Below are 22,575 nucleotides of genomic sequence, written 5' to 3'. Positions count from 1 at the left end.
TATATCACATCAATAAAGTAAAAAAGACTATATGATTCTCTCAATTGATGCAGAAAAAGCCTTTGATAATATCCAGCATCTTTCATGATCAGAACACTTTAAGAAAATAGGCATAGAAGGGACATTTCTTAAACTGATAGAGGCCATCTACAGCAAACCCACAGCCAATATCATATTGAATGGTGTGAAATTGAAAACATTTCCACTCAGATCAGGCAAGGATGTCCACTGTCTCCACTGCTATTCAACATAGTAATGGAAGTCTTAGCCATCACAATCAGGCAAGAGAAGGCAATCAAGTGTGTCCAAATAGGGTCAGAGGAGATCAAACTCTTCGCTGATGATATGATCCTATACCTAGAAAATCCTATGGACTCAACTTCAAAACTCTTAGAAGTGATCAAGGAATACAGCAGCGTCTTAGGATACAAAATCAATACTTGCAAGTCAGTAGCTTTTATATATGCCAACAATAGCTGAGCTGAAAATATAGTCAAAGACCCTATTCCTTTTACAGTAGTGCCAAAGAAGATGAAATATTTGGGAATTTACCTAACAAAGGATGTGAAAGATCTCTATAAAGAGAAATATGAAACTCTGAGAAAAGAAATAGCTGAAGATGTTCACAAATGGAAAAACATACCATGCTCATGGCTGGGAAGAATCATTATTGTTATAATGTCCATACTACCCAAAGCAATCTACACATTTAATGTGCTCCCTATTAAAGCACCATGTTCATATTTTAAAGAACTTGAAAAAATAGTACTTTGTTTTATATGGAATCAGAACAAACCTTGAATAGCAAATACATTACTCAGAAATAAGAACAAATCAAGAGGTATCACATTATTAGACTTCAGGCTATACCATAAATCTATAGTGATCAAAACAGCATGGTACTGGCCCCAAAACAAAAGGACGATTTATGGAACAGAATAGAGAACCAAGAGATGAACCCACTTATTGTCATTTGATCCTTGACAAGCCTATCAAAAATATTCAGTGGGGGAAAAGGCTCCCTATTTAACAAATGGTGGTGGGTGAACTGGCTGGTGACCTGTAGAAGACTGAAATTGGACCCCCACCTTTCACCATTATCAAAAATTGATTCTCACTAGATAAAAGATTTAAACTACAAAAACACTAGAAGAGAGTGCAGGGAAAACACTTGAAGAAATTGGCCTGGGAGAATATTTTATGAGGAAGACCCCCTGGGCAAATGAAGCAACACCAAAAATACATTACTGGGATCTAATCAAACTAAAAAGCTTTTGCACAGCCAAGAGCACAGTAAATAAAACAGACAACCTTCAGAATGGGAGAAGATTTTTGCAGGTTATGCTTCCGACAAAGGTCTGATAACTCAATCTACAGAGAACTCAAACTAAATCAATAAGAACAAATAATTCGATTTTTATGTGGGCAAGAGACTTGAACAGAAACTTCTCTGATGAAGACAGGCACATGGCCTACAAACACATGAAAAAATGCTCGTCATCCTTAATCACCAGAGAAATGCAAATCAAAACCACTTTGAGATATCATCTAACTTCAGAAAGATTAGCCCACATCACCAAATCCAAAAACTACACATGTTGGCGTGGATGCAGAGAGAAGAAAACAACACTTCTACACTGCTGGTGGGAGTGGAAGCTAATATAACTTTGGAAAGAAGTTTGGAGGAACTCAAGGAACTAAAAGTAGACCTACTGTTCGATCCTGCAATTCCTCTACTAGGTCTATACCCAGATGATCAAAAATTATTTTACAACAAAGACATTTGCACCAGAATGTTTTTTGCAGCCCAATTCATAATTGTCAAGACATGAAAACTGCCCAAGTGCCCATCGACCCATGAATGGATTAACAAATTGTGGTATATGTACACCATGGAATACTATGCAGTCATAAAAAAGATGAAGACTTCATATCTTTTATGTTTACCTGCATGGAGCTAGAATATACTCTTCTTAGTAAAGTATCTCAAGAATGGGAAAAAAAAAAAGGGTGGTGCCTGTAGCTCAGTGAGTAGGGCACTGGCCCCATATACCAAGGGTGGCGGGTTCAAACCCAGGCCTGGCTGAACTGCAATAAAAACATAGCTAGGCATTATGGCAGGCGCCTGTACTCCCAGCTACTCGGGAGGCCGAGGCAAGAGAATCGCCTAAGCTCAGGAGTTGAAGGTTGTGGTGAGCAGTGTGACATCATGGCACTCTACCGAGGGCGATAAAGTGAGACTCTGTCTCTACAATAAAAAAGAATGGAAAAAAAAGTATCTGATGTACTCAATACTACTATGAAATCAGTGTGTAATCACCTATACATTCATATGAATGGCAAAACATAACTATAGTCCAGAAAGTAGAAGGGAAAAGGAGAGAGAGGGGAGGGTAGGGGGATTATGGGAGAGAGAGTATTTGGGGGATCTCACCTAATGTGCATGATACAGTGGTACATTTCAAAACTATTAAGAAACGAGGGCTGGGCGGTGCCTGTGGCTCAAGGAGTAGGGCGCCGGTCCCATATGCCGGAGGTGGCGGGTTCAAACCCAGCCCCGGCCAAAAAAAAAAAAAAAGAAACGAGGGCTTAGTGCCCATAGCTCAGTGAGTAAGGGCGCTGTCCACATACACCGAGGGTGGCGGGTTTGAGTCCGGCCCAGGCCTGCTAAACAATGACAACTGTACCCAAAAATAGCCTGGTGTTGTGGCAGACACCTGTAGTCCCAGTTACTTGGGAGGCTGAGGCAAGAGAATTGCTTAAGCCCAAGAGTTTGAGGTTGCTGTGAGCTGTGATGCCACGGACCTGTACTGAGGGCAACAGAGTTAGACTCTGTCTCAAAAAAAAAAAAAAAAAAAAAAGTATAATTGTGATAGATGTGTTACTTAGTTCAATGTAAGCATTTCGCACTGTGTATCAAAGCAGTACACTGAACCCCATAAATGCATCAATGTACAAAGTTATAATTTAATAAAAAAGGAAAAAAGTACAAGTAACACGGAAAATAATGAAACATTGTTGATTCTTTGATGTTTCAAAAATAAATAAATCTGGGTGACGCCTGTGGCTCAGTGAGTAGGGCGCTGGACCCATATACCGAGGGTGGCGGGTTCAAACCCGGCCCCGGCCAAACTGCACCAAAAAAATAGCTGGGCGTTGTGGCGGGCGCCTGTAGTCCCAGCTACTTGGGAGGCTGAGGCAAGAGAATAGCTTATGCCCAGGAGTTAGAGGTTGCTGTGAGCTGTGAGGTGATGGCACTCTACCCAGGGCCATAGCTTGAGGCTCTGTCTAAAAATAAATAAATAGGGCAGTGCCTATGGCTCAGTGAGTAGGGCGCTGGACCCATATACTGAAGGTGGTGGGTTAGAACCCGGCCCTCCCAAACTGCAACAAAAAAATAGCCGGATGTTGTGGCAGGTGCCTGTAGTCCCAGCCACTCGGGAGGCTAAGGCAAGAGAATCGCCTAAGCCCAAGAGTTGGAGGTTGCTATGAGCTGTGATACTATGGCACTCTACTGAGGGTTACAAAGTGAGACTCTTATCTCTAAAAATAAATAAGTTTACAAATGTGAAAAAAAATAGTCAATGATTTTAGTTATAGAATCACAGAGTTTAAATACAACCAATTTACTAAATGTTGTTACCATAGTTTTTTTTTTGCAGTTTTTGGGTGGGGCTGGGTTTGAACCCACCACCTCTGGCATATGGGGCTGGTGCCCTACTCCTTTGAGCCACAGGAGCTGCCCCCTGTTTCCATAGTTTTGAGAAATGTACAGCAGGAATGTAAGATGATAACATTAGGGGAATCTGAAATTGGGTGTTGGTATCTGGGAACTCTCTGTACTCTTTGCAATTTTTCTATAAATCAAAAATTATTTCAAAATAAAAAGGTTATTTTAAAAAGTCCTATTGGCTCGGCACCCATGCTCAGTGGTTAGGGTCCTAGCCACATACACTGGGGCTGGTGGGTTCGAACCTGGCCTGGGCCTACTAAACAACGATGACAACTGCCAACAGAAAAAAAAAAAAAAGGAACAGATGGGTGTTGTGGCGGGTGCCTGTAGTCTCAGCTACTTGAAAGGCTGAGGCAAGAGAATCACTTAAGGCCAAGAGTTTGAGGTTGCTCTGAGCTGTGACACCATGGCACTCAACTGAGGGCAACATAGTGAGACTCTGTCTCAAAAAAAGAAAGACCTACTGGGATAGATGTTCTTTCAGTGGACATTGTTGGGTCTGGTGTTTGCCTGGATTTGCTATAAACACACAGCCTGTAATGTGAAGTATAGGAAGATGGAAAGGCCTGGATCCTAGATGAGGCCAGTGAGCTACTGTGTAAACTAACCTGGAGCTGGGTGTGGTGCCCCACACCTGTATTCCTAGCAACTCAAGAGGCTGAGGTGGTAAGATCACTTGAACCAGGAATTTGGGACCAGCCTGGGCAATGTAGCAAGGCACCCATCTTGACAAAAAGAAAAAGAGAAAGTAAAAGCAATAGAAAAATTAGGTGGGCATGGTAGAAAACTCAGGAGTTTGAGGTTGCATGAAGCTGCCCCATTGCACTTGGCCTAGATGACTGAATGAGACCCACTCTCTCTCTCTCTCTTTTTTTTTTTAGAGACAGTTTCACTGTGTCACCCTTGGTAGAGTGCTGTGACATCACAGCTCACAGCAACCTCAAAGTCTTGGACTTAGGTGACTCTCTTGCCTCAGCCACCCAAGTAGCTGGGACTACAGGCGCCTGCCACAATGCCTGACTATTTTTTGTTGCAGTTGTCATTGTTGTTTAGCTGGCCCTGGCTGGGTTCGAACTCACCATCCTCAGTGTATGTGGCGGACGCTGTAACCACTGTGCTATGGGTGCCAAGCCGAGATGCAATCTCTAAAACAACAACAATGGGCGGCGCCTGTGGCTCAAGGAGTAGGGCGCCGGTCCCATATGCCGGAGGTGGCGGGTTCAAACCTAGTCCTGGCCAAAAACCAAAAAATAAATAAATAAATAAAAAATAAAACAACAACAAAACTCCACCTAACCAGTTCTGGAGCTGCACTATCTCTGGATTTCTTGTTTATGTGAAGCAGTAACTGCCTTTTTCATTTGAGTGTTTTTTTCTCCTGAGGATTGTAGTGGAAATCTCTGGGAATATGGATAAGTAAAAATCAGCACACTAATGTGCTGAGGTAGAAGTCTATAGGAGGCAAAGGAAAGGATCAGTGTGTTCTGCCTGGGGAACAGCCTCAAGACTGGCTTCTCAGATTGGAGTGTTATTTGAGCTGAGTCTTAAAAGACCGCAGAGGTATTTATGAATAAATCATGGAGTGGGAGTGGGTAGGCTGGAGTGAGCAGGAAGAGGCAGTTAATGTTCCAAATTCCCAGGGAATAGAATTTAGTAATGGTGGCTGAGGGAGCAGGAGGGCCACATCAGAGATGGGCGTTTGGAGTGGGTAGGGAACCAACACAATCAGATTTGCCTTTTTTTTTTTTAGAGAGAGTCTTACTTTGTTAGAGTGCTGTGGCATCACAGCTCACAGCAACCTCCAACTCCTGGGCTTAGGCAATTCTCTTGTCTCAGCCTCCTTAGTAGCTGGGACTATAGGCACCTGCCACAACGCCTGGCTATTTTTTTGTTTGCAGTTTGGCTGGGGCTGGGTTTGAACCCACCACCCTCGGTATATGGGGCCAGCACCCTGCCCACTGAGCCATAGGTGCCGCTCCAGAGTCTTACTATGTCACCCTTGGTAGAGTGCTCTGCCATCACAGTTCACAGCAACCTTTAACTCCTGGGCTTAAGTGATTCTCTTGTCTCAGCCTCCCAAGTAGTTGGGACTACAGGCGCCTGCCACAGCGCTCAGCTATTTATGGTTGCAGTTGTCATTGTTGTTTAGCAGGCCTGAGCCGGCTAAACAACACCTTCGGTGTATGTGGCTGCCACCCTACTCACTGAGCTGTGGGCGCCGAGCCAGATTTCCCTTTTAATATGGACTCACCTCTGGCTGGGTGCTGGTACCATAGAGGTGACAGCGCTAGCCATATACACGCAGGCTGGTGGGTTTGAATCCAGCCAGGACCAGCTGGAGGACAATAACAACTGCACCAAAAAATGGCTGGGCATTGTGGTGGGCGCTACTTGGGAGGCTGAGGGAAGAGAATCACTTGAGGGTGGAGAGAAACGTACAGATTTACTTTTTAAAATTTTTTTTTTGCAGTTGTCATTGTTGTTTAGATGGCCTGGGCCGGGTTCGAACCCACCAGCTTCTTTTATGTGGAGCCCACATTTACTTAAAAGGTAGAGTCAATGTGACATGGTCACAAACTGAACATGGAGGTTCAGGAGAGGAACACTGTATAGACGCTAAGGTTACAAGTGTGGAATGTTGATGGTACCATTTACTGAGAAAAAATATATAGAAGGAGCTTCAGTTTAAGGAAAAGATAAGACAATAGAGTAATTCCATTTTGGACATGTTGCCTTTGGGGTGCTCAGCGGAACTTAAGAGGAACTAGATGGAATAGGAGAAGCTAGTTGTCTTCAGCTAGGAAAGGCCTGACCTTTTCAGAGTCATCAGGGGTAGGCTGAGATTAGAATGAAAACCCCCAGAGTCCAGAGGCATATTCAGGGAGAAGACAGGCCATACTACATTCTGAGATGAATACTCCAGAACAATACTGTCCAATGGAAATATAATGGCAGCCACATATGTAATTCAGTTTTTTTTCTTTTTTTTGGCTGGGGCTGGGTTTGAAACCGCCACCTCCAGCATATGGGGCCGGCGCCCTACTTCTTTGAGCCACAGGTGCCGCCCATGTAATTCAGTTGTTTTTTTTTTTTTTTTTTGTGGAGACAGAGTCTCACTTTATGGACCTAAGTAGAGTGCCATGGCATCACACAGCTCACAGCAACCTCCAACTCCTGGGCTTAGGCGATTCTCCTGCCTCAGCCTCCTGAGTAGCTGGGACTACAGGCGCCCGCCACAACGCCCAGCTATTTTTTGGTTGCAGTTCAGCCAGGGCTGGGTTTGAACCCGCCACCTTCGGTATATGGGGCCGGCGCCTCACTGACTGAGCCACAGGCGCCGCCCGTAATTCAGTTTTTTTAATAGCTACAATAAGAAAGTAAAAGAGATACCAATCTTCCTGGATCTTAAAGATCCTGGTAAAAAGAACCAGGTAAAATTAATTTTACTAATACATTTTTTTAACCAAAAATAGCCAAAATATTATATCAGGATATAATCAATATAAAAATATTAATGAGATCTTTTATTTTTTGTACCTGTACTAAGTCTTTGAAATCTGGCTTGTATTGACACTGACAGCACATCTCAATTTGGACCAGCCCCATTCCCAGTGCTCAATAGCCAAAGGTGGTGAGAGGCTGCCAAATTGCACTGAGGCAGTTCTGAGTTCAAATCTTCTGAGTCTGCATTTTCTCATCTTTGAAATAAGGACTTAATAGCTATCTCCTATGGAAGGGCAATCTCTTGACACATAGTGGGCCTGCAATAAATGGTGACCCTTATTACTGAAGGAAGGAAGAACCTTTAGGAGGGAGGGAATGGAGACAATAAGGAATGAAGTTTTACAGAGACACAGCAGAGGGTTTTATGCTTTCTTCAAAGATGGGGGAGGTTTGGCATGTTTTTAGGCACAGGGGAGTTGCTCTTAGGGAGGGAGAAGAGATTAAGGCAATGCAGACTATGTGGGAAAATAAAGTAGGGAGATGGAATTGAAGCGTAACATGGAGAGATTAGCCTTAAACCCAACACTGATTGGTGGTGAGAGCTCCTTGAAGTTGGTTCCTTTGTCCTGTGATATTCCTCACACAGTACCTTTTGGTATAACAAAATATTTCAGGCTCCTCATCTCATTCTACAATGCCCTATACCTGAAACCAGCTATTTCTCTAATGAACCTTAATTCCTTTTAGTGACGAATGGTACATGTGTTACAGACCAAAATCTTTTTTGTTTTTGAGACAGAGTTTCACTTTGTCACCCTCAGTAGAGTGCCATGGTGTCATCACTCACCTCACAGGAATCTCAAACTCTTGGTCTCAAATGATGCTCTTGCCTTAGTCTCCTGAGTATCTGGGACAACACAATCCAGTGATGCCTGCCACAGTGCCCACCTATGTTTTAGAGACAGGGTCTCAGTCTTGCTCAGGGTGGTCTAGAGCCTCGGCCTCCCAGAATGCTAGAGACCCCTGGCTAGAGACCAAAATTTTAATGCAAAATATGCTTTTTGTTGTTGTCATTGCTGTTTAGCTGGTCTGGGCCAGGTTTGAACCTGCCACCCTTGGTGCATGTGGCCGGTGCCTTAACCACTGTTACTGGTGCCGCCAATGCAAAATATGCTTATTGCCAATGGAGTGTATTTGATTTTAGGCCCTTTTAGCAAAGAGAATGAATATATATATATATATATACACATACATACACATGAATACACATATATACATATTATAGAAATCATGGGTTTCCACTGATAGTTCTAATATCAGTCTACTTCTATAGGATTTTGTTTTCTTGTTTCCATTACATATCTGCATTTTTTCTTTCAGAGTGATGAAGGCTGGTTCTTAACATTAGTACATCTATAATATTTGTTTGTTCAACCATATAATACATGTGAAATAGTTTCAGAATTATTTTGCTAACAGTGCTACATAAACGAACCTACCAAAGACAGTTCAAAATGTGTTTGCAGTTTTCTCCCCACTCTTTTTTCATCAGTCCCTAGCTTTTTTTTTTTTGTAGAGAGCCTAGCTTTTTAACTACTACCACCAAACAAGGTTGCTTGCTGTAAGGAAGGTGGTAGCAGAGAGGGAGCAGGGGACTTGAGGAAATGGAGAAGGTACCGAGTAGCCACAGAGGAGGAAGAGTGATGGAGCTTCAGTTTCAGAAGCAGAGGGTAAGTTTCCAAGGGTGGAGAAGATACATGTGCGGTGGCCCTGGTGCACTTGATGGCATGTTTTCCTGCATCCTCTTGGCAGCCTGGGCATAGGAATAGAGAAGACAGATGGTTGGGATTGCTGGCTGCTCCAAAACTGGGGAACTACCAGGTGGACGTGACAGCAGGACAGAGGGTGAGGATACTGAGGTGCTGGCAAGAAAGTGGCGGACAGCATCAGCCCTGCCTGGAGTCTGGGCTGAATAGGGAAGGAAGTGAAGCCAAGCAGGAGAAAGGTAAGTGATGGAGCTGTGAAGGACTTATTGATGTGATTTCTTGTCACTGAAGCTAACAATCTAGGAATAGCCAACTCAGGGGACTATGAGGGGAGATGGCTGATACCAAAATTGATTTGGGACAAGATGAGAGAGACTGTACTCAGAGCAACCAAAGAGACCTTTTTCCTCCAGATCAGAGATTGAGAGAGAAAAGACCTAGTTGGCCTAGACTGAAGAGGGAAACTGTTCCAGGCACATTACTGCAATTTATGACCAACAGCTGAGAATAGTTAGTGTTCAAATAAGTGTGATTTCATAAAAATGAAAGGATATTGGATACCATTTCACCTGGAGAGTCACTTTACTTTTAAGGTCAGGAAGTAAAGGTCCAGAGCAGTTAGCAACTGCCCCCTCTTTTCCCTGCCCCTAGCCCAGATGGGATTCAAACTTAGGTGTTCTAAATTCCAAGTTAGTAGTTCTTTAACCCACTACTATTTCCTGAAGCTGGTAAGATGTCTGACTGATTGTTTGCCACTTGGATTTTAAGCCATGGGCAGGAATGGAATCTTACACATTAGTGTATTCTCCATAGTTCCTAAGTTAGTCACTGCTCAATGCTTTGTTTTTGAATGATGAGTCAGTGGGAATAGACCATATCTTAGGGTAGAAATGTCGGCAGGGAGCCAGAATTTTCAAGAAGCATCATTTCTTTTGGTATTCTAAGAGGATCTTCCTTTCTTTCAAGCCTCATTAAGCAAGCATTACTCTGGACATGTGTTATGCGCTTTGTCACTAGAGCTTTGTCAGTAAACATACTCATTAAAACAATGTCTTTCTGAACCTGATTTCACAAGGAAGCTTGTTTTTCACAGACAACATGACTCAGTTTCACAGAGCCAAGGTGGAACCCACTTAACTGGGAAAATATGTAAATTATGAGCTTCTTTTTGGTTGACCAGGCAGCATCAGTGTGAAGAAAAGGGAATTAAGATGGCAAGCATTTGCTCGGTGCCTGTGGCTCAAGTGGCTAAGGTGCCAGCCACATACACCTGAACGGGTGGGTTCAAGTCCAGCCCGGGCCGGTCAAAGAACAATGACAGCTGCAACCAAAAAATAGTCAGCGTTGTGGCGGACACCTGTAGTCCCAGCTACTTGGGAGGTGGAGGCAGGAGAATCTCTTGAGCCCAGGAGTTGGAGGTTGCTGTAAGCTGTGATGCCATGGCACTCTACCTAAGGCTACAGCTTGAGGCTCTGTCTCAAAAAAAAAAAAGATAGCAAGCATTAACAGAGATGAGCTTTTCCTTCCCAGTAATGGACGCTATTAAAGGGACAGAAATAGCCAGGCACTGTGGCATATGCCTGTAATCCTCCCCACTCAGGAGATGGAGGTGGGAAAATCTCTTGAGCCCAGGAGTTCGAGGCTAGCCTGAGCAACACAGTGAGACTCCTGTCCCTGTCTCTAAAAAAAGGATCAGATAGAAGTGTCACTGTAGAATTTAGTTCAACTAAACCAAGCCAAGCCATATGGTTTGTCTTTGTAGTTTGAGGAGCAGAATATGCTTTGTAGCTTCAAAGGCATATTGTATAGAAGGTGGCAAGTCTCTGTGCCCTGGAAACATCTCTGCTATTCTAGATAATTAAACCAGAATTAGTCTGAGAAGACCCTGAAAAACCAGAAGATGGGAGATCTATTTCTGCAAAGCAGAGCATTTTCTCCAATAATTGTGATCAAATTTGTTGATAATGTACCTAAATGAGTGATTGATGGTAGTTTCAGAGTGGCCAAGTACCCAGTAGGTCTTCAAAATTATTATTATTTTTTGAGACAGTCTGGTTTGTTGCCTTCGGTAGTGTGTTGTGGCGTCACAGCTCACTGCAACCTCAAATGCTTGTAGTGTAGCTGGAACTATAGTCATCTGCCACAATACTTGGCAAGTTTTTCTATTTTTAGAAGAGACAGGGTGTCTTGCTCTCACTCAGGCTGGTCTTGAACTCCAAGCTGAAGCAATCCACCCACCTCGGTCTCCCAAAGTACTAGGATTGCAGGTGTGAGCCACCACACCCAGCTTCTTTTATTGTTTGTTTTTATTGTACCTTTTTATTTTTATTTAATTATTTTTTAAAATTTGAGACAGTCTCACTATGTAGTGAGGTAGAGCGCCATGGCGTCACAGCTCACAGCAACCTTGAACCCTTAGGCTTAAGCAATTCTCTTGCCTCAGCCTCCCAAGTAGCTGGGACTACAGGTTTATTGTACCTTTTAATGAATGGGGAAAAAGCACCTAGAATTTTTCTCTTCAAAAAGCCACTGTTTCGGGGTGGCACCTGTGGCTCAAAGGAGTAGAGCACTGGCCCCATATGCTGGAGGTGGCGGGTTCAAACCCAGGCCCAGCCAAAAACTGCAAAAAAAAAAAAAAAAAGCCTCTGTTTTGGCTCAGCGCCTGTGGCTGAAGCTGCTAAGGCACCAGCCACATACACCTGAGCTGGTGGGTTCGAATCCAGCCTGGGCCCGCCAAATAACAATGACGGCTGCAACAAAAAATAGCTGGGCGTTGTGGTGGGCGCCTGTAGTCCCAGCTACTTGGGAGGCGGAGGCAGGAGAATCACTTGAGCCCAGGAGTTAGAGGTTGCTGTGAACTGTGATGCCACAGCACTCTACTCAAGGCAACAGCTTGAGGCTCTGTTTCATGACAACTGCAACAAAAAAAAGCTGGGTGTTGTGGCGGGTGCCTGTAGTCCCAGCTACTCTGGAGGCTGAGGCAAAAGAATTGCTTAAGCCCAAGAGTTGGAGGTTGCTGTGAGCTGTGACGTTATGGCACTCTATTGAGGGCAACATAGTGAGACTCTGTGGAAAAAAAAAAAAAAAAGTCTCAGCATCTGTAGCTCAAGCGGCTAAGGTGCCAGCCACATACACCTGAGCTGGCGGGTTCGAATCCAGCCCAGGGCCACCAAACAACGACAACTATAACCAAAAAACAGGCGGGTGTTGTGGCAGGTGCCTGTAGTCCCCAGCTACTTGGGAAGCTGAGGCAAGAGGATTGCTTGAGCCCAAGAATTTGATGTTGCTGTGAGTAGAGATGCCACGGCACTCTGCCCAGAGTGACAGCTTGAGACTCTGTCTCAAAAAAAAAAAAAAAAAAGCCTCTGTTTCCCCTCCTCTCCTCTCAAAAATAAATAAAACCTCTAGGGTGGCATGGGTAGCTCAATAGGTAGGGCGCTGGCCACATACACAGAGGTTGGTGGGTTTGAACCCAGCCCAGGCCAGCTAAAAAACAACAATAACAACTGCAACAAAAGAACAATAGCTGGGTGTTGTGGCAAGCACCAGTAGTCCCAGCTACTTGGGAGGCTGAGGCAGGAGAATCGTTTAAGCCCAAGAGTTTGAGGTTGCTGTGAGCTGAGATACCTTGGCACTCTACCCCAGGGTGATAGCTTGAGACTCAAAAAAAGGAAAAAAAATCTATGTCTATAGCATTCCTATATTTAATGTTCCATCAAAAACTTCCTAAGAGTAATGTTTACTGTCATCACTTTACCTCTTCACGTTTGTTTATATTACTTTCAAGAGATGTTGGCACCTCTCCAAAAACAGAAAAAGGTACCAATGGCACATGGTGCAAAAGTAAGGCTTCTTAAAACACATGTTCGTCTGGTTCAGCGTCCGTAGCACAGTGTCAGCCACGTACACCAAAGTTGGCAGGTTCGAACCTGGCCCGGGCCAGCTAAACAATTGCAACAAAAATAGCCGGGTGGTGGGCGCCTGTAGTCCCATCTACTCGGGAGGCTGAGGCAAGAGAATTGCCTAAGTCCAGGAGTTGGCGGTTGCTGTGAGCTGTGACGCTACAGCACTCTACTGAGGGTGATAAAGTGAGACTCTGTCTCTAAAAATAAAAAAAAGAAAGCAAAGTATTGTTCTCCTTCAACTATTAAATGCAAAATTGATCTTATTTATCCTCTGACCACATTAAATGCTATTTTTCAACTTCTGCCTGATTTTGTTCTCATAGTTTGCTCTTAGTAATCAAGATGCTTCAGTTTGTTTTTCCAGCAGCCTGAGATTTATTTCTGTTGTTCAGCGTGTAGCACGAATTACCTTAGTTTATCATTTTAAAATCTCTAGCCAGAGTCAGTCATCCTTCAGCCTCTCACCAAAAGCTTAATGAAAAATGACAGGCACAGCTGGGTTTGGTAGCTTGCACCTGTAATCCTAGTATTCTGGGAGACCAAGGCAGGTTGATTGCTTGAGCTTATGAGTCCAGCCTGAGCAAAAGCGAGACCCCATCTCTACTAAAATAGAAAAACTGAGGCAAGAGGATTGTTTAAGCCCAAGAGTTGGAGGTTGCTGTGAGCTATGATGCCATGGCACTCTACCCAGGGCAACAGCTTGAGATTCTGTCTCAAAAAAAAAAAAGGACAGGCACTTTGGCCTCTAGATGGTGCAGTATGTAAATTTCCTGTGGGGCACTTCTTCCTAATATAAGGAGAAAAACTTGCCACTCTTTTCTAAAGAGAATACAACTTATTTACAGGACTGACTACATGTGAGCTGGGCAAGTCTTGAAATTTAATTATCATGGCCTTTCAGCTATTACTGGATGTGAAGGCCGTGTCTGGATTTCACATTATTCTTTTCTTTTTATCCCTTTAACTCACATCAAAACTGTATCTCTCAGGAAGCTTTCTGTGTTCTCAAAAAGCAATTTAAAAACTGATCACATAATTCTGATTTTTTTTCCTGAGGCAGAGTCTCACTATGTCACGCTAGAGTGCTGTGGCACCACAGCTCACAGCAACCTCAAACTCCTGGGTCCAAGTAATTCTCCTGCCTCAGCCTCTCTAGTAGCTGGGACTACTGGTGCCCCCCCCTCCCCCACAATGTCCGGCTATTTTTTTGTTGCAGTTGTCATTGTTGTTTAGCTGGCCTGGGCCAGGCTCAAACCTGCCAGCCCTGGTGCATGTGGTTGGTGCCCTCCCCACTGAGCCAAAGTTTTTTTTTTTTGAGACAGAATCTTACTTTGTTGCCCTCGGTAGAGTGCTGTAGCATCACAGCTTACAGCAACCTCAAATTCTTGGGCTCAAGAGATTCTCTTGCCTTAGCCTCCCAAGTAGCTGGGACTATAGATGCCTGCCACAATGCCCGACTATTTTTTTTTTTTTTGAGACAGAGCCTCAAGCTGTTGCCCTGGGTAGAATACTGTGGCATCACAGCTCACAACAACCTCCAACTCCTGGGCTCAAGCGAGTCTCCTGTCTCCGCCTCCCAAGTAGCTGGGACTGCAGGCGCCCGCCACAAGGCCCGGCTCTTTTTTTTTTTAGTTGCAGCTGTCATTGTTGTTTGGCGGGCCCAGGCTGGATTTGAACCTGCCAGCTCAGGTGTATGTGGCTGGCGCCATGGCCGCTTGACCCACAGGCACCGAGCCATGCCCGGCTATTTTTAGAGATGGGAATCTCACTCTTGCTCAGGCTAGTAAAGTCAAAATAGTTAGAGTGAGTTAGAATGACCCTTCTTTAACATAACTCCAGCAGGTTGACAAGACATGCTGCAGCTGGCAGACTGTGGTTGGCGCTCATGAGGGACTTTCAGAAAGAAAAGGCTGACATAAAATATCTGTTCACATAGGATTATGCAGTTAACCAATCAAAGGAAACAACTTGTTAGAAAGAATTTTAATCATCAGGTTAAAAATGTTACAAGACTTTGTTGAGCATAATATATGAGACATTAAATTCTGGGTAATACAGGAATTATCACTATGTGGGAATACCTCATATTGAGCAAACCTGATACACAACAGTCTGATCATTCATCACTAGAAAGCCCTGACACAAGGTTTTTAAAAAATTCTTCCAAAACACTTCCAGAATATGTTGAAAATAGAGTTTTATCTTTTAAATTGATTTGTACATAATTTTAGAGAGAATATCTATTGGTTAAAATACATGCTGTAGTTCCATGAGCACACACTGCAGTTTCTAATAAAGGAAGCTTTTCTATACATCATAATAAAATTTCATTTTGTGAAAAAATAGTTACGTTCATGAGGTATGCATCTTGAGCACACGCACACGGTTCAAGTACATGGTGTAAGATCAGTGTGTGTTGAATGCACAACACAGTATACCATGAATGTATGTGGTTTCCAATCATACCTTTCCCATGTTTCAGAGTGTATCTAACCCCAAACACCCTGAAGAAGTGCCGTGTGGCACAGCCCAACAGCACCTATGGATATGTGTATATGTGCAAGGATGGGTATGCCACCAGGGTAGCACGGTCTCTTTTTGTGGCAGGATATCTGTTTCTAGGCCAGTTTGGCTTCATACCTGGAACTGGCTCTTGGCTTGAGTTTGTGCTTCTCTTTGGAGTGCATGATACTGTAAAGCCTGGTTTCTTATTCTGTGCAAACAAGATTTAAAAAGTTTAATTCACTTTATGTTGCCATTTCTAAAGTTATAGTTAATGTTGGCTTGGCTTTATAAGGAGTTAGTAAGTATTCGCATTTCTTTCCCAAAAACCAACATGGTTGACATTGTTTTTTTTTTTTTTTTTTGTAGAGACAGTCTCACTGTACCGCCCTCAGGTAGAGTGCCGTGGCGTCACACGGCTCACAGCAACCTCCAACTCTTGGGCTTAAGCGATTCTCTTGCCTCAGCCTCCCGAGCAGCTGGGACTACAGGCACCTGCCACAACGCCCGGCTATTTTTTTGTTGCAGTTTGGCCGGGGCTGGGTTTGAACCCGCCACCCTCAGCATATGGGACCGGCGCCCTACTCACTGAGCCACAGGTGCCGCCCATGGTTGACATTGTTAAAGGGCAGAGGTGAATTGAGCACTTATCCCGATCCTCTAGATAGCCAAATCAAGGTCTATGGGCAACGTTTAATTGCCCCAAGAAGTGGAGGGACTGCAATTTATACATTTTTTAGAATCGTTACACAAAGGAAGAGAAAAACTACATCTATTAAGGTGGGAGACTACTCCATATTTTCAATTGGAAAGTTAAATGCCCACATCTCTGTTAGAGAAATAACACAATAGAAATGTTAAGAAAATGAATTAAAAGTTTGGATGGCATACATCTTATTTATTTATTTTTTGAGTTAGAGTCTTACTCTCTTGTCCTAGGTAGAGTGTTGTGGAGTCATCATAGCTCACAACAACTTCAAACTCTTGGGTTTGAGCAGTCCTCTTGCCTGAGACTCCTAAGTAGCTGGGACTATAGGTGCCTGCCACAATATCCAGCTATTTTTTTTTTTTTTTTTTTTGTAAAGACAGAGTCTCACTTTATGGCCCTTGGTAGAGTGCCGTGGCCTCACACAGCTCACAGCAACCTCCAACTCCTGGGCTTAAGCGATTCTCTTGCCTCAGTCTCCTGAGCAGCTGGGACTACAGGTGCCCGCCACAACACCCGGCTATTTTTTGGTTGCAGTTTGGCCGGGGCTGGGTTTGAACCCACCACCCTCGGTATATATGGCACCGCCCTTTACTTTTTTTTTTTAAAGTAGAGACAGGGTCTTGCTCTTGCTCAGGCTGGTTTCAAACTTGTGAGCTCAAGAAATTAACCACAGTACTCGGCCTCTCAGAGTGCTATAATTACAGGCGTGAGTCACTGTACCTAGCCTTTTTCTTTCTTTCTTTTTATTTTATTATTATTATTTTTTTTGTAGAGACAGAGTCTCACTTTATCATCCTTGGTAGAGTGCTGTGGTGTCATAGCTAACAGCAACCTCCAACTCCTGGGCTTAGGTGATTCTTCTGCCTCAGCCTCCCGAGTGGCTGGGACCACAGGTGCCCGCCACAACACCCAGCTATTTTTTTGTTGCAGTTTGGCCAGGGCTGGGTTTGAACCCGCCACCTTCGGTTTATGGGGCTGACATACTACCACTGAGCCCAGGCTCTGTGCAATCTTTTTATTTTTTAAGACAAGCATAAAATAAAGTTTATTGAGGAAAATAAAGGTAGGTTTACAGAGTAAGAGCAAAATTTAGGCTTACAGAGCAAGATACCTTCACCATAGACAGTCAACAGGCCTCCATTGCCAGGGCAAGTAAAGAATCTTAGCTTGGCTGGGAGTGGTGGCTCATGCCTATAATCTCAGCACTCTGGGAGGCCGAGGCTGGCAGATTGCCTGAGTTCAGGAGTTCAAGACCAGCCTGAGCTAGAGCAAGACCCTGTCTCTAAAATTAGCTGGGTATTGTGGCAGGTGTCTGTAGTCCCACCTACTCAGGCAAGAGAATCACTTGAGCCCAAGAGTTTGAGGTTGCTGTGAGCTTTGACACCATGACACTCTATCAGGGGTGACAAAGTGAGACTGTCTCAAAAATAAATAAATTAATTAATTAAAAATAAAATAAAATAATCTTATCTTTACTGTCCATAAGGACCCTGCACATAGTTGGTGCTCTAGAAGATACAGATAAGTAAATGAGAGCATCAATCCAAGAATTCCTAAGCAACAGAGTTGGAAAGACAACAGGGACTTCACCTTGGGAGAACCATCCTTTCCATTAATATATCTAGTACACCTAACTGAATCCAGTAACTCTCAACCCTCTGTGCAAACATAGGGAAGCAACATCCACCCTGGGGTACTTGAAACAACAGCTAACTAGCTGTTTTTCTACCTCTATTTTTCTCCTTTTCAGGAAAGAATATGCAAGTGCCACAAATGAGCATGGAGATGTTATTATAGAGATATATATGAATTCATTCTAAATTATTCTTTTAAAAAGGCAAATCACAGCCAGGCCTGGTGGCTCAGGCCTATAATCCCAACACTTTGGAATGCCAAGGCAGGAGGATTGCTTAAAGCCAGAAGTTCAGGACTAGCTTGAGCAACATACTGAGACGCTATCTCTATGAAACATTTTTTTTAAATTAGCCAGAGTGTGTGGAACATAACTGCAAGAGGGACTCTACCTAACAAAATCAAATATTTGACTTGGTTGTTTGTACCTTCACATAAACCTGAAATAAATTTACTTAAAAAAAGAAATTATAGGCATGGTGGCACAAGCCTGTAATCCCAGCACTCTGGGAAGTTGATGTGGGAGAATTGCTTGCACTCAGGTGTTCAGGACTAGCCTGAGCAAGAACCAAAGCTAGACTCCATCTCCACAAAAAATAAAAACATTAACCTACGGTGGTAATCACCTATAGTCCCAGCTACTCAGGAAGCTGGGGCAGGAGGATCACTTGAACTCAAAAGTTTGAGGTTGCAGTGTTGAGCTGTGATGATACCACTGCACTCTATCTGGGGTGACAGAGTGAGACTCTGTCTCAAAAAGAAAAAGTCTGGGTATAGTGGCTCATGCCTGTAATTCTAGCAGTCTGGGAGGCCAAGGCTGGCGGATCGCTTGAGCACAGCAGTTTGAGATGACGCCACAGCACTCAAACCCAGGGCAACAGAGTGACCCTGTCTAAAAGTAATAAATACAAATAAAAATTAGCTGGGCATGGTGGTGTGTGCCTGTAGTCCCAGCTACTCAGGAGGCTGAGGTATAAGGATCACTCAGACCCAGGAGTTCCAGGTAACAGTGAGGAGGGCTTGGCGCCTGTAGCACAGTGGTTAGGGTGCTGGCCACATACACAGGGCTGGCAGGTTTGAACCTGGCCTGGCCCTGCTAAGCAACAATGACAACTGCAACAACAAAAAAAATAGCCGGGCATTGTGGCAGGCACCTGTAGTCCCACCTAATCGGGAGGCTGACGTAATAAGACTCTGTCTCCAAAAAAAAAGGTTAACAGTGACGTATGATCATGCCACTGCATTCCAGCCTGGGTGACAGAACAAGACCTCTAAAAAAATAAAAATAAAAAAGCGTATTGTTCGACTCAGCACCCATAGCACAGTGGTTACGGTGTCAGCCACATACACCAAGGGTGGCGGGTTTAAACTCAGCCTGGGACAGCTAAACAATAATAGCATCTGTAACCAAAAGTAGCCAGGCATTGTGGTGGGCACCTGTAGTCCCAGCTACTTGGGAGGCTGAGGCAAGAGACTCACTTAAGCCCAAGAGTTTGAGGTTACTGTGAGCTGTAATGCCATGGCACTCTACTAAGGGCAACAACAGCTTGAGACTGTGTCTCAAAAAAAAAAAAAGCAATTCATTCACATACTTGAGTACCAAATAATCAATGCTAACCTGGATGACGGCAACACGTCTTAAGGTTGAGAACCACTGTGGCGTTCACTGTCACTGTTTTACCTGCCATGTTGTCATGGAGTTTTAAATAATGGCTGCCTAACAAATATTTGCTGAAATAAAACTGAATTCTCTATGGCAAGCATTTAGCTCTGGGTGGGCTTCCTCTAGGCCTGTAGTACCAAGTAGGCTGCACCCTAGGGTGAAGAGGTGATTTATAGTTGGAGGGTACAAACTGCCTTAGATGTTTCACTTGAGCAGAACAAATCTGAGAAGGCAAAACTGTGTGGCTTGTGAATCACCACCCCTCCAAATCACAGATTACATTTGAGAACTACTTAAAATTGCTGGCATATAAGTATATACAGTATACTAGGTGAAGTACCTGCATTTTCTCTTTATTCTTAGTCAGAATCAGGGTAGTCACTGACGGGTCCAGAGAAGTGCCTTTGTCTCTTCCAATTAACTGTGTTTAAAGTAAATGAACAAATCCTCACTAAAATTTCCACTTCAACAAATGTGATTATATGGAATTTACATCATTAGTTTGCTTTTTATTCATGCATGTTGATTCATTATGATACTCTAATACAGTGGTTCTCAACCTGTGGGAACTGTATTAAAGGGCTGTGGCATTAGGAAGGTTGAGAACCACTGCTCTAATACAAAAAGAGAGGCAAGAGACAACTGAATAACAGTTCAAAGAAAAGGAAGAAAGGAGACTAACATTTATTAAGTGCCTACCATATGCCAGGTACTTAACACAGTTTCTTATCTAATTCTTACAACCACCTTAGGATGTAGATATTATCACCATAATACTTTAGATGCAGAAACTGAGTCCCAGAGATTCACAGCTCACAGCAACCTCCAACTCCTGGGCTTAAGTGATTCTTTTGCCTCAGCCTCCCAAGTAGCTGGTACTACAGGTGCCCGCCACAATGCCTGGCTATTTTTGGTGGTAGCTGTCATGAACCTGTAGTTGGCAGGATAGGGCTGGATTTGAACCCGCCAGCTTTGGTGTATGTGGCTGGCGCCTTAGCTGCTTGAGCTACAGGCGTGAGCCTTTTTTTTTTAGCCATTGATAAGAATTTATTCTTCTCTTAAATAAGATTATAGTGCTGTGAATTGTCTGTTTATAATTACAATTCCAAGATTTATGCTAAGAATTTTTTTCCATCAAGAATAAGACTCTTGGGTGGCACCTGTGGCTCAAGGAGTAGGGTGTCAGCCCCATATACCAGAGGTGGTGGGTCAAACCCTGCCTCAGCCAAAAACTGCAACCTCCCCCCCCCCCAAAAAAAAGAATAAGATTCTTGTTTAAAAAAGGCCAAGAGAGGGCGGCGCCTGTAGCTCAGTGAGTAGGGTGCCGGCCCCATATGCCGAGGGTGGCGGGTTCAAACCCAGCCCCGGCCAAACGGCAACAAAAAAATAGCCGGGTGTTGTGGCGGGCGCCTGTAGTCCCAGCTGCTCGGGAGGCTGAGGCAAGAGAATCGCCTAAGCCCAAGAGTTAGAGGTTGCTGTGAGCCGTGTGATGCCACGGCACTCTACCCGAGGGCGGTACAGTGAGACTCTGTCTCTACAAAAAAAAAAAAGGCCAAGAGAAAAAATTCAAAGCTATCCAAAATAGAAAGGTTCAGTAGCAACAACTGATGTTACCCTTTATACACAGAATGTGCTAATCTACACAGGCTTGTTTTTTTTTTTAGAGACAGAGTTTGACTTTATCCCCCTCGGTAGAGTGCCATGGCATCACAGCTCACAGCAACCTCCAACTCCTGGGTTTAGGCGATTCTCTTGCCTCAGCCTCCCAAGTAGCTGGGACTACAGGCGCCCGCCACAACGCCCGGCTATTTTTTTGTTGCAATTTGGCCAGGGCTGGGTTTGAACCCACCACCCTTGGTATATGGGGCCAGCACCCTACTCACTGAGCCACAGGCACCGCCCTACACAGGCTTGTTGTAGTACATACGCTGCATTTAGAGATTTGACACATGAAGCTTTCTCCAGAGAGCACAGGCAGATACAACATTTACTTTGTCAAACAGGCTCAAGATTTTAGTTTGGAGGACCATTTGTTAACGACAGATGCACTTAGTAGCTATCATGTCTTCATATTCTTTATAAGCAATTGAACCATCGGGCTCAATGGGCAAAACACTCAAATGGGCTGTATTTGGCAGGTACACATGATGGTCTCAGCACTGAGGGGTTGAGTGTCTCATAGATGATGTTCTGGACCACGGTGTGAACTGGAGAACCATACCGATGCCGAACTGCCCTGGGACAGTCCCCTTTACACTATTGAGGGTTATATCTGTGTGGGGCCACGATCCAGTTGTCCCACTTCAGCTGACTAAAGCTAAGTCTAAAGTCATGGAGCTCACACTCATTTTGGGGAAAAAGAAATTGAAGTATTCACTCAGATTCAAGGAAGCTGGAACCAGGGGCTTCTTCAGTTCATAGTCGGCCGTTTCCTGACCTCTCCGGTGACGGGAAAATCGCCTCTTCTCCCACAAGATAGGCAGACAGATTGTTCTTCTGGTCAGGAACCTGCAAAGGCCTTCTTTCGTAGTGAAGGGAATACCCCCTATGATAAGCCTGAGCCTGACTTGTGTCATTCAGATATAAGATCAGTGAGGGGAACACTAGAAGAGTCATGTTAATGGGCCATCCTGTGCCAAAGGAGGCTGCAGGTGGTCTCATGCAGGTAAAATTTACAGACATGTGAATCTTCTTGTTGGAGGCCACTAGAGACTGAAGGAGGGTGGTTATATCAATCTCAATCCACTTATGTTTCTTTCCAAATTCAAACTGTGAGTTAAAAGTAAAGGAATATGGAGCTCTAGAGAGAGTCTTGCCAGAAGATTTTGGCTCTTTTATCACCAGGTTGCATACACATTTAATGGGAGAGGAAAAGGAAACTGAGTTGTTGATAGTGTATAGGAAGACTGACTGGAGTAAGTGTTCAACAGTGGTAACACGATCCAGGTTAAACAGCAGGTTCCCTGATGGAAGGATTCCTGTCACCCGGTCTCCAGGAGCCTGCTTGTGCTGGGCACAGGGGGTGAAGAGCCGAATAGTATTGTAGAGGTGACTTCTGTTGGATTTAGGAATCCCTTACTGAGTAGCATATTCCTTATGGAGCTTCTTCATGTATTGCAAGGCTCTGGAGTCTGGCTGTAGCCTAGCTGCCCTATCTTGCCCATCAGATAGGACTTTGAAGAGAGGGGAAAGGAGGCCAGATCTATCCCTCCTGTCTGCAG

At 44.1% G+C, this 22,575-nt stretch overlaps 1 protein-coding gene and 1 pseudogene across 5 annotated transcripts in view; both read right to left on the bottom strand.

The window, feature by feature from the left end:
* Nucleotides 1-14,834: 14,834 nt before the first annotated feature.
* The window catches only part of AGBL2 (AGBL carboxypeptidase 2), a 59,947-nt gene continuing 52,206 nt past the window's right edge, over nt 14,835-22,575 (bottom strand). For all 5 annotated transcript variants that reach the window (XM_053561758.1, XM_053561760.1, XM_053561761.1 and 2 more), the window contains 2 exons: nt 19,695-19,775; nt 14,835-15,561 (listed from right to left, as the gene is read on the bottom strand). In XM_053561758.1, the coding sequence (XP_053417733.1) occupies nt 15,388-15,561; nt 19,695-19,775 (255 nt within the window). In that variant the 3' untranslated portion in view covers nt 14,835-15,387. The remainder of the gene's footprint in view (nt 15,562-19,694; nt 19,776-22,575) is intronic.
* Nucleotides 21,388-22,471, bottom strand: LOC128565356 (growth/differentiation factor 9-like; annotated as a pseudogene).

Source organism: Nycticebus coucang, chromosome 14 (assembly GCF_027406575.1).
Source record: "Nycticebus coucang isolate mNycCou1 chromosome 14, mNycCou1.pri, whole genome shotgun sequence".
NCBI classification, from domain to species: domain Eukaryota; kingdom Metazoa; phylum Chordata; class Mammalia; order Primates; family Lorisidae; genus Nycticebus; species Nycticebus coucang.
The sequence above is the reverse complement of the archived record's forward strand: the minus strand, read 5'-3'. Positions and strand labels throughout refer to the sequence as shown.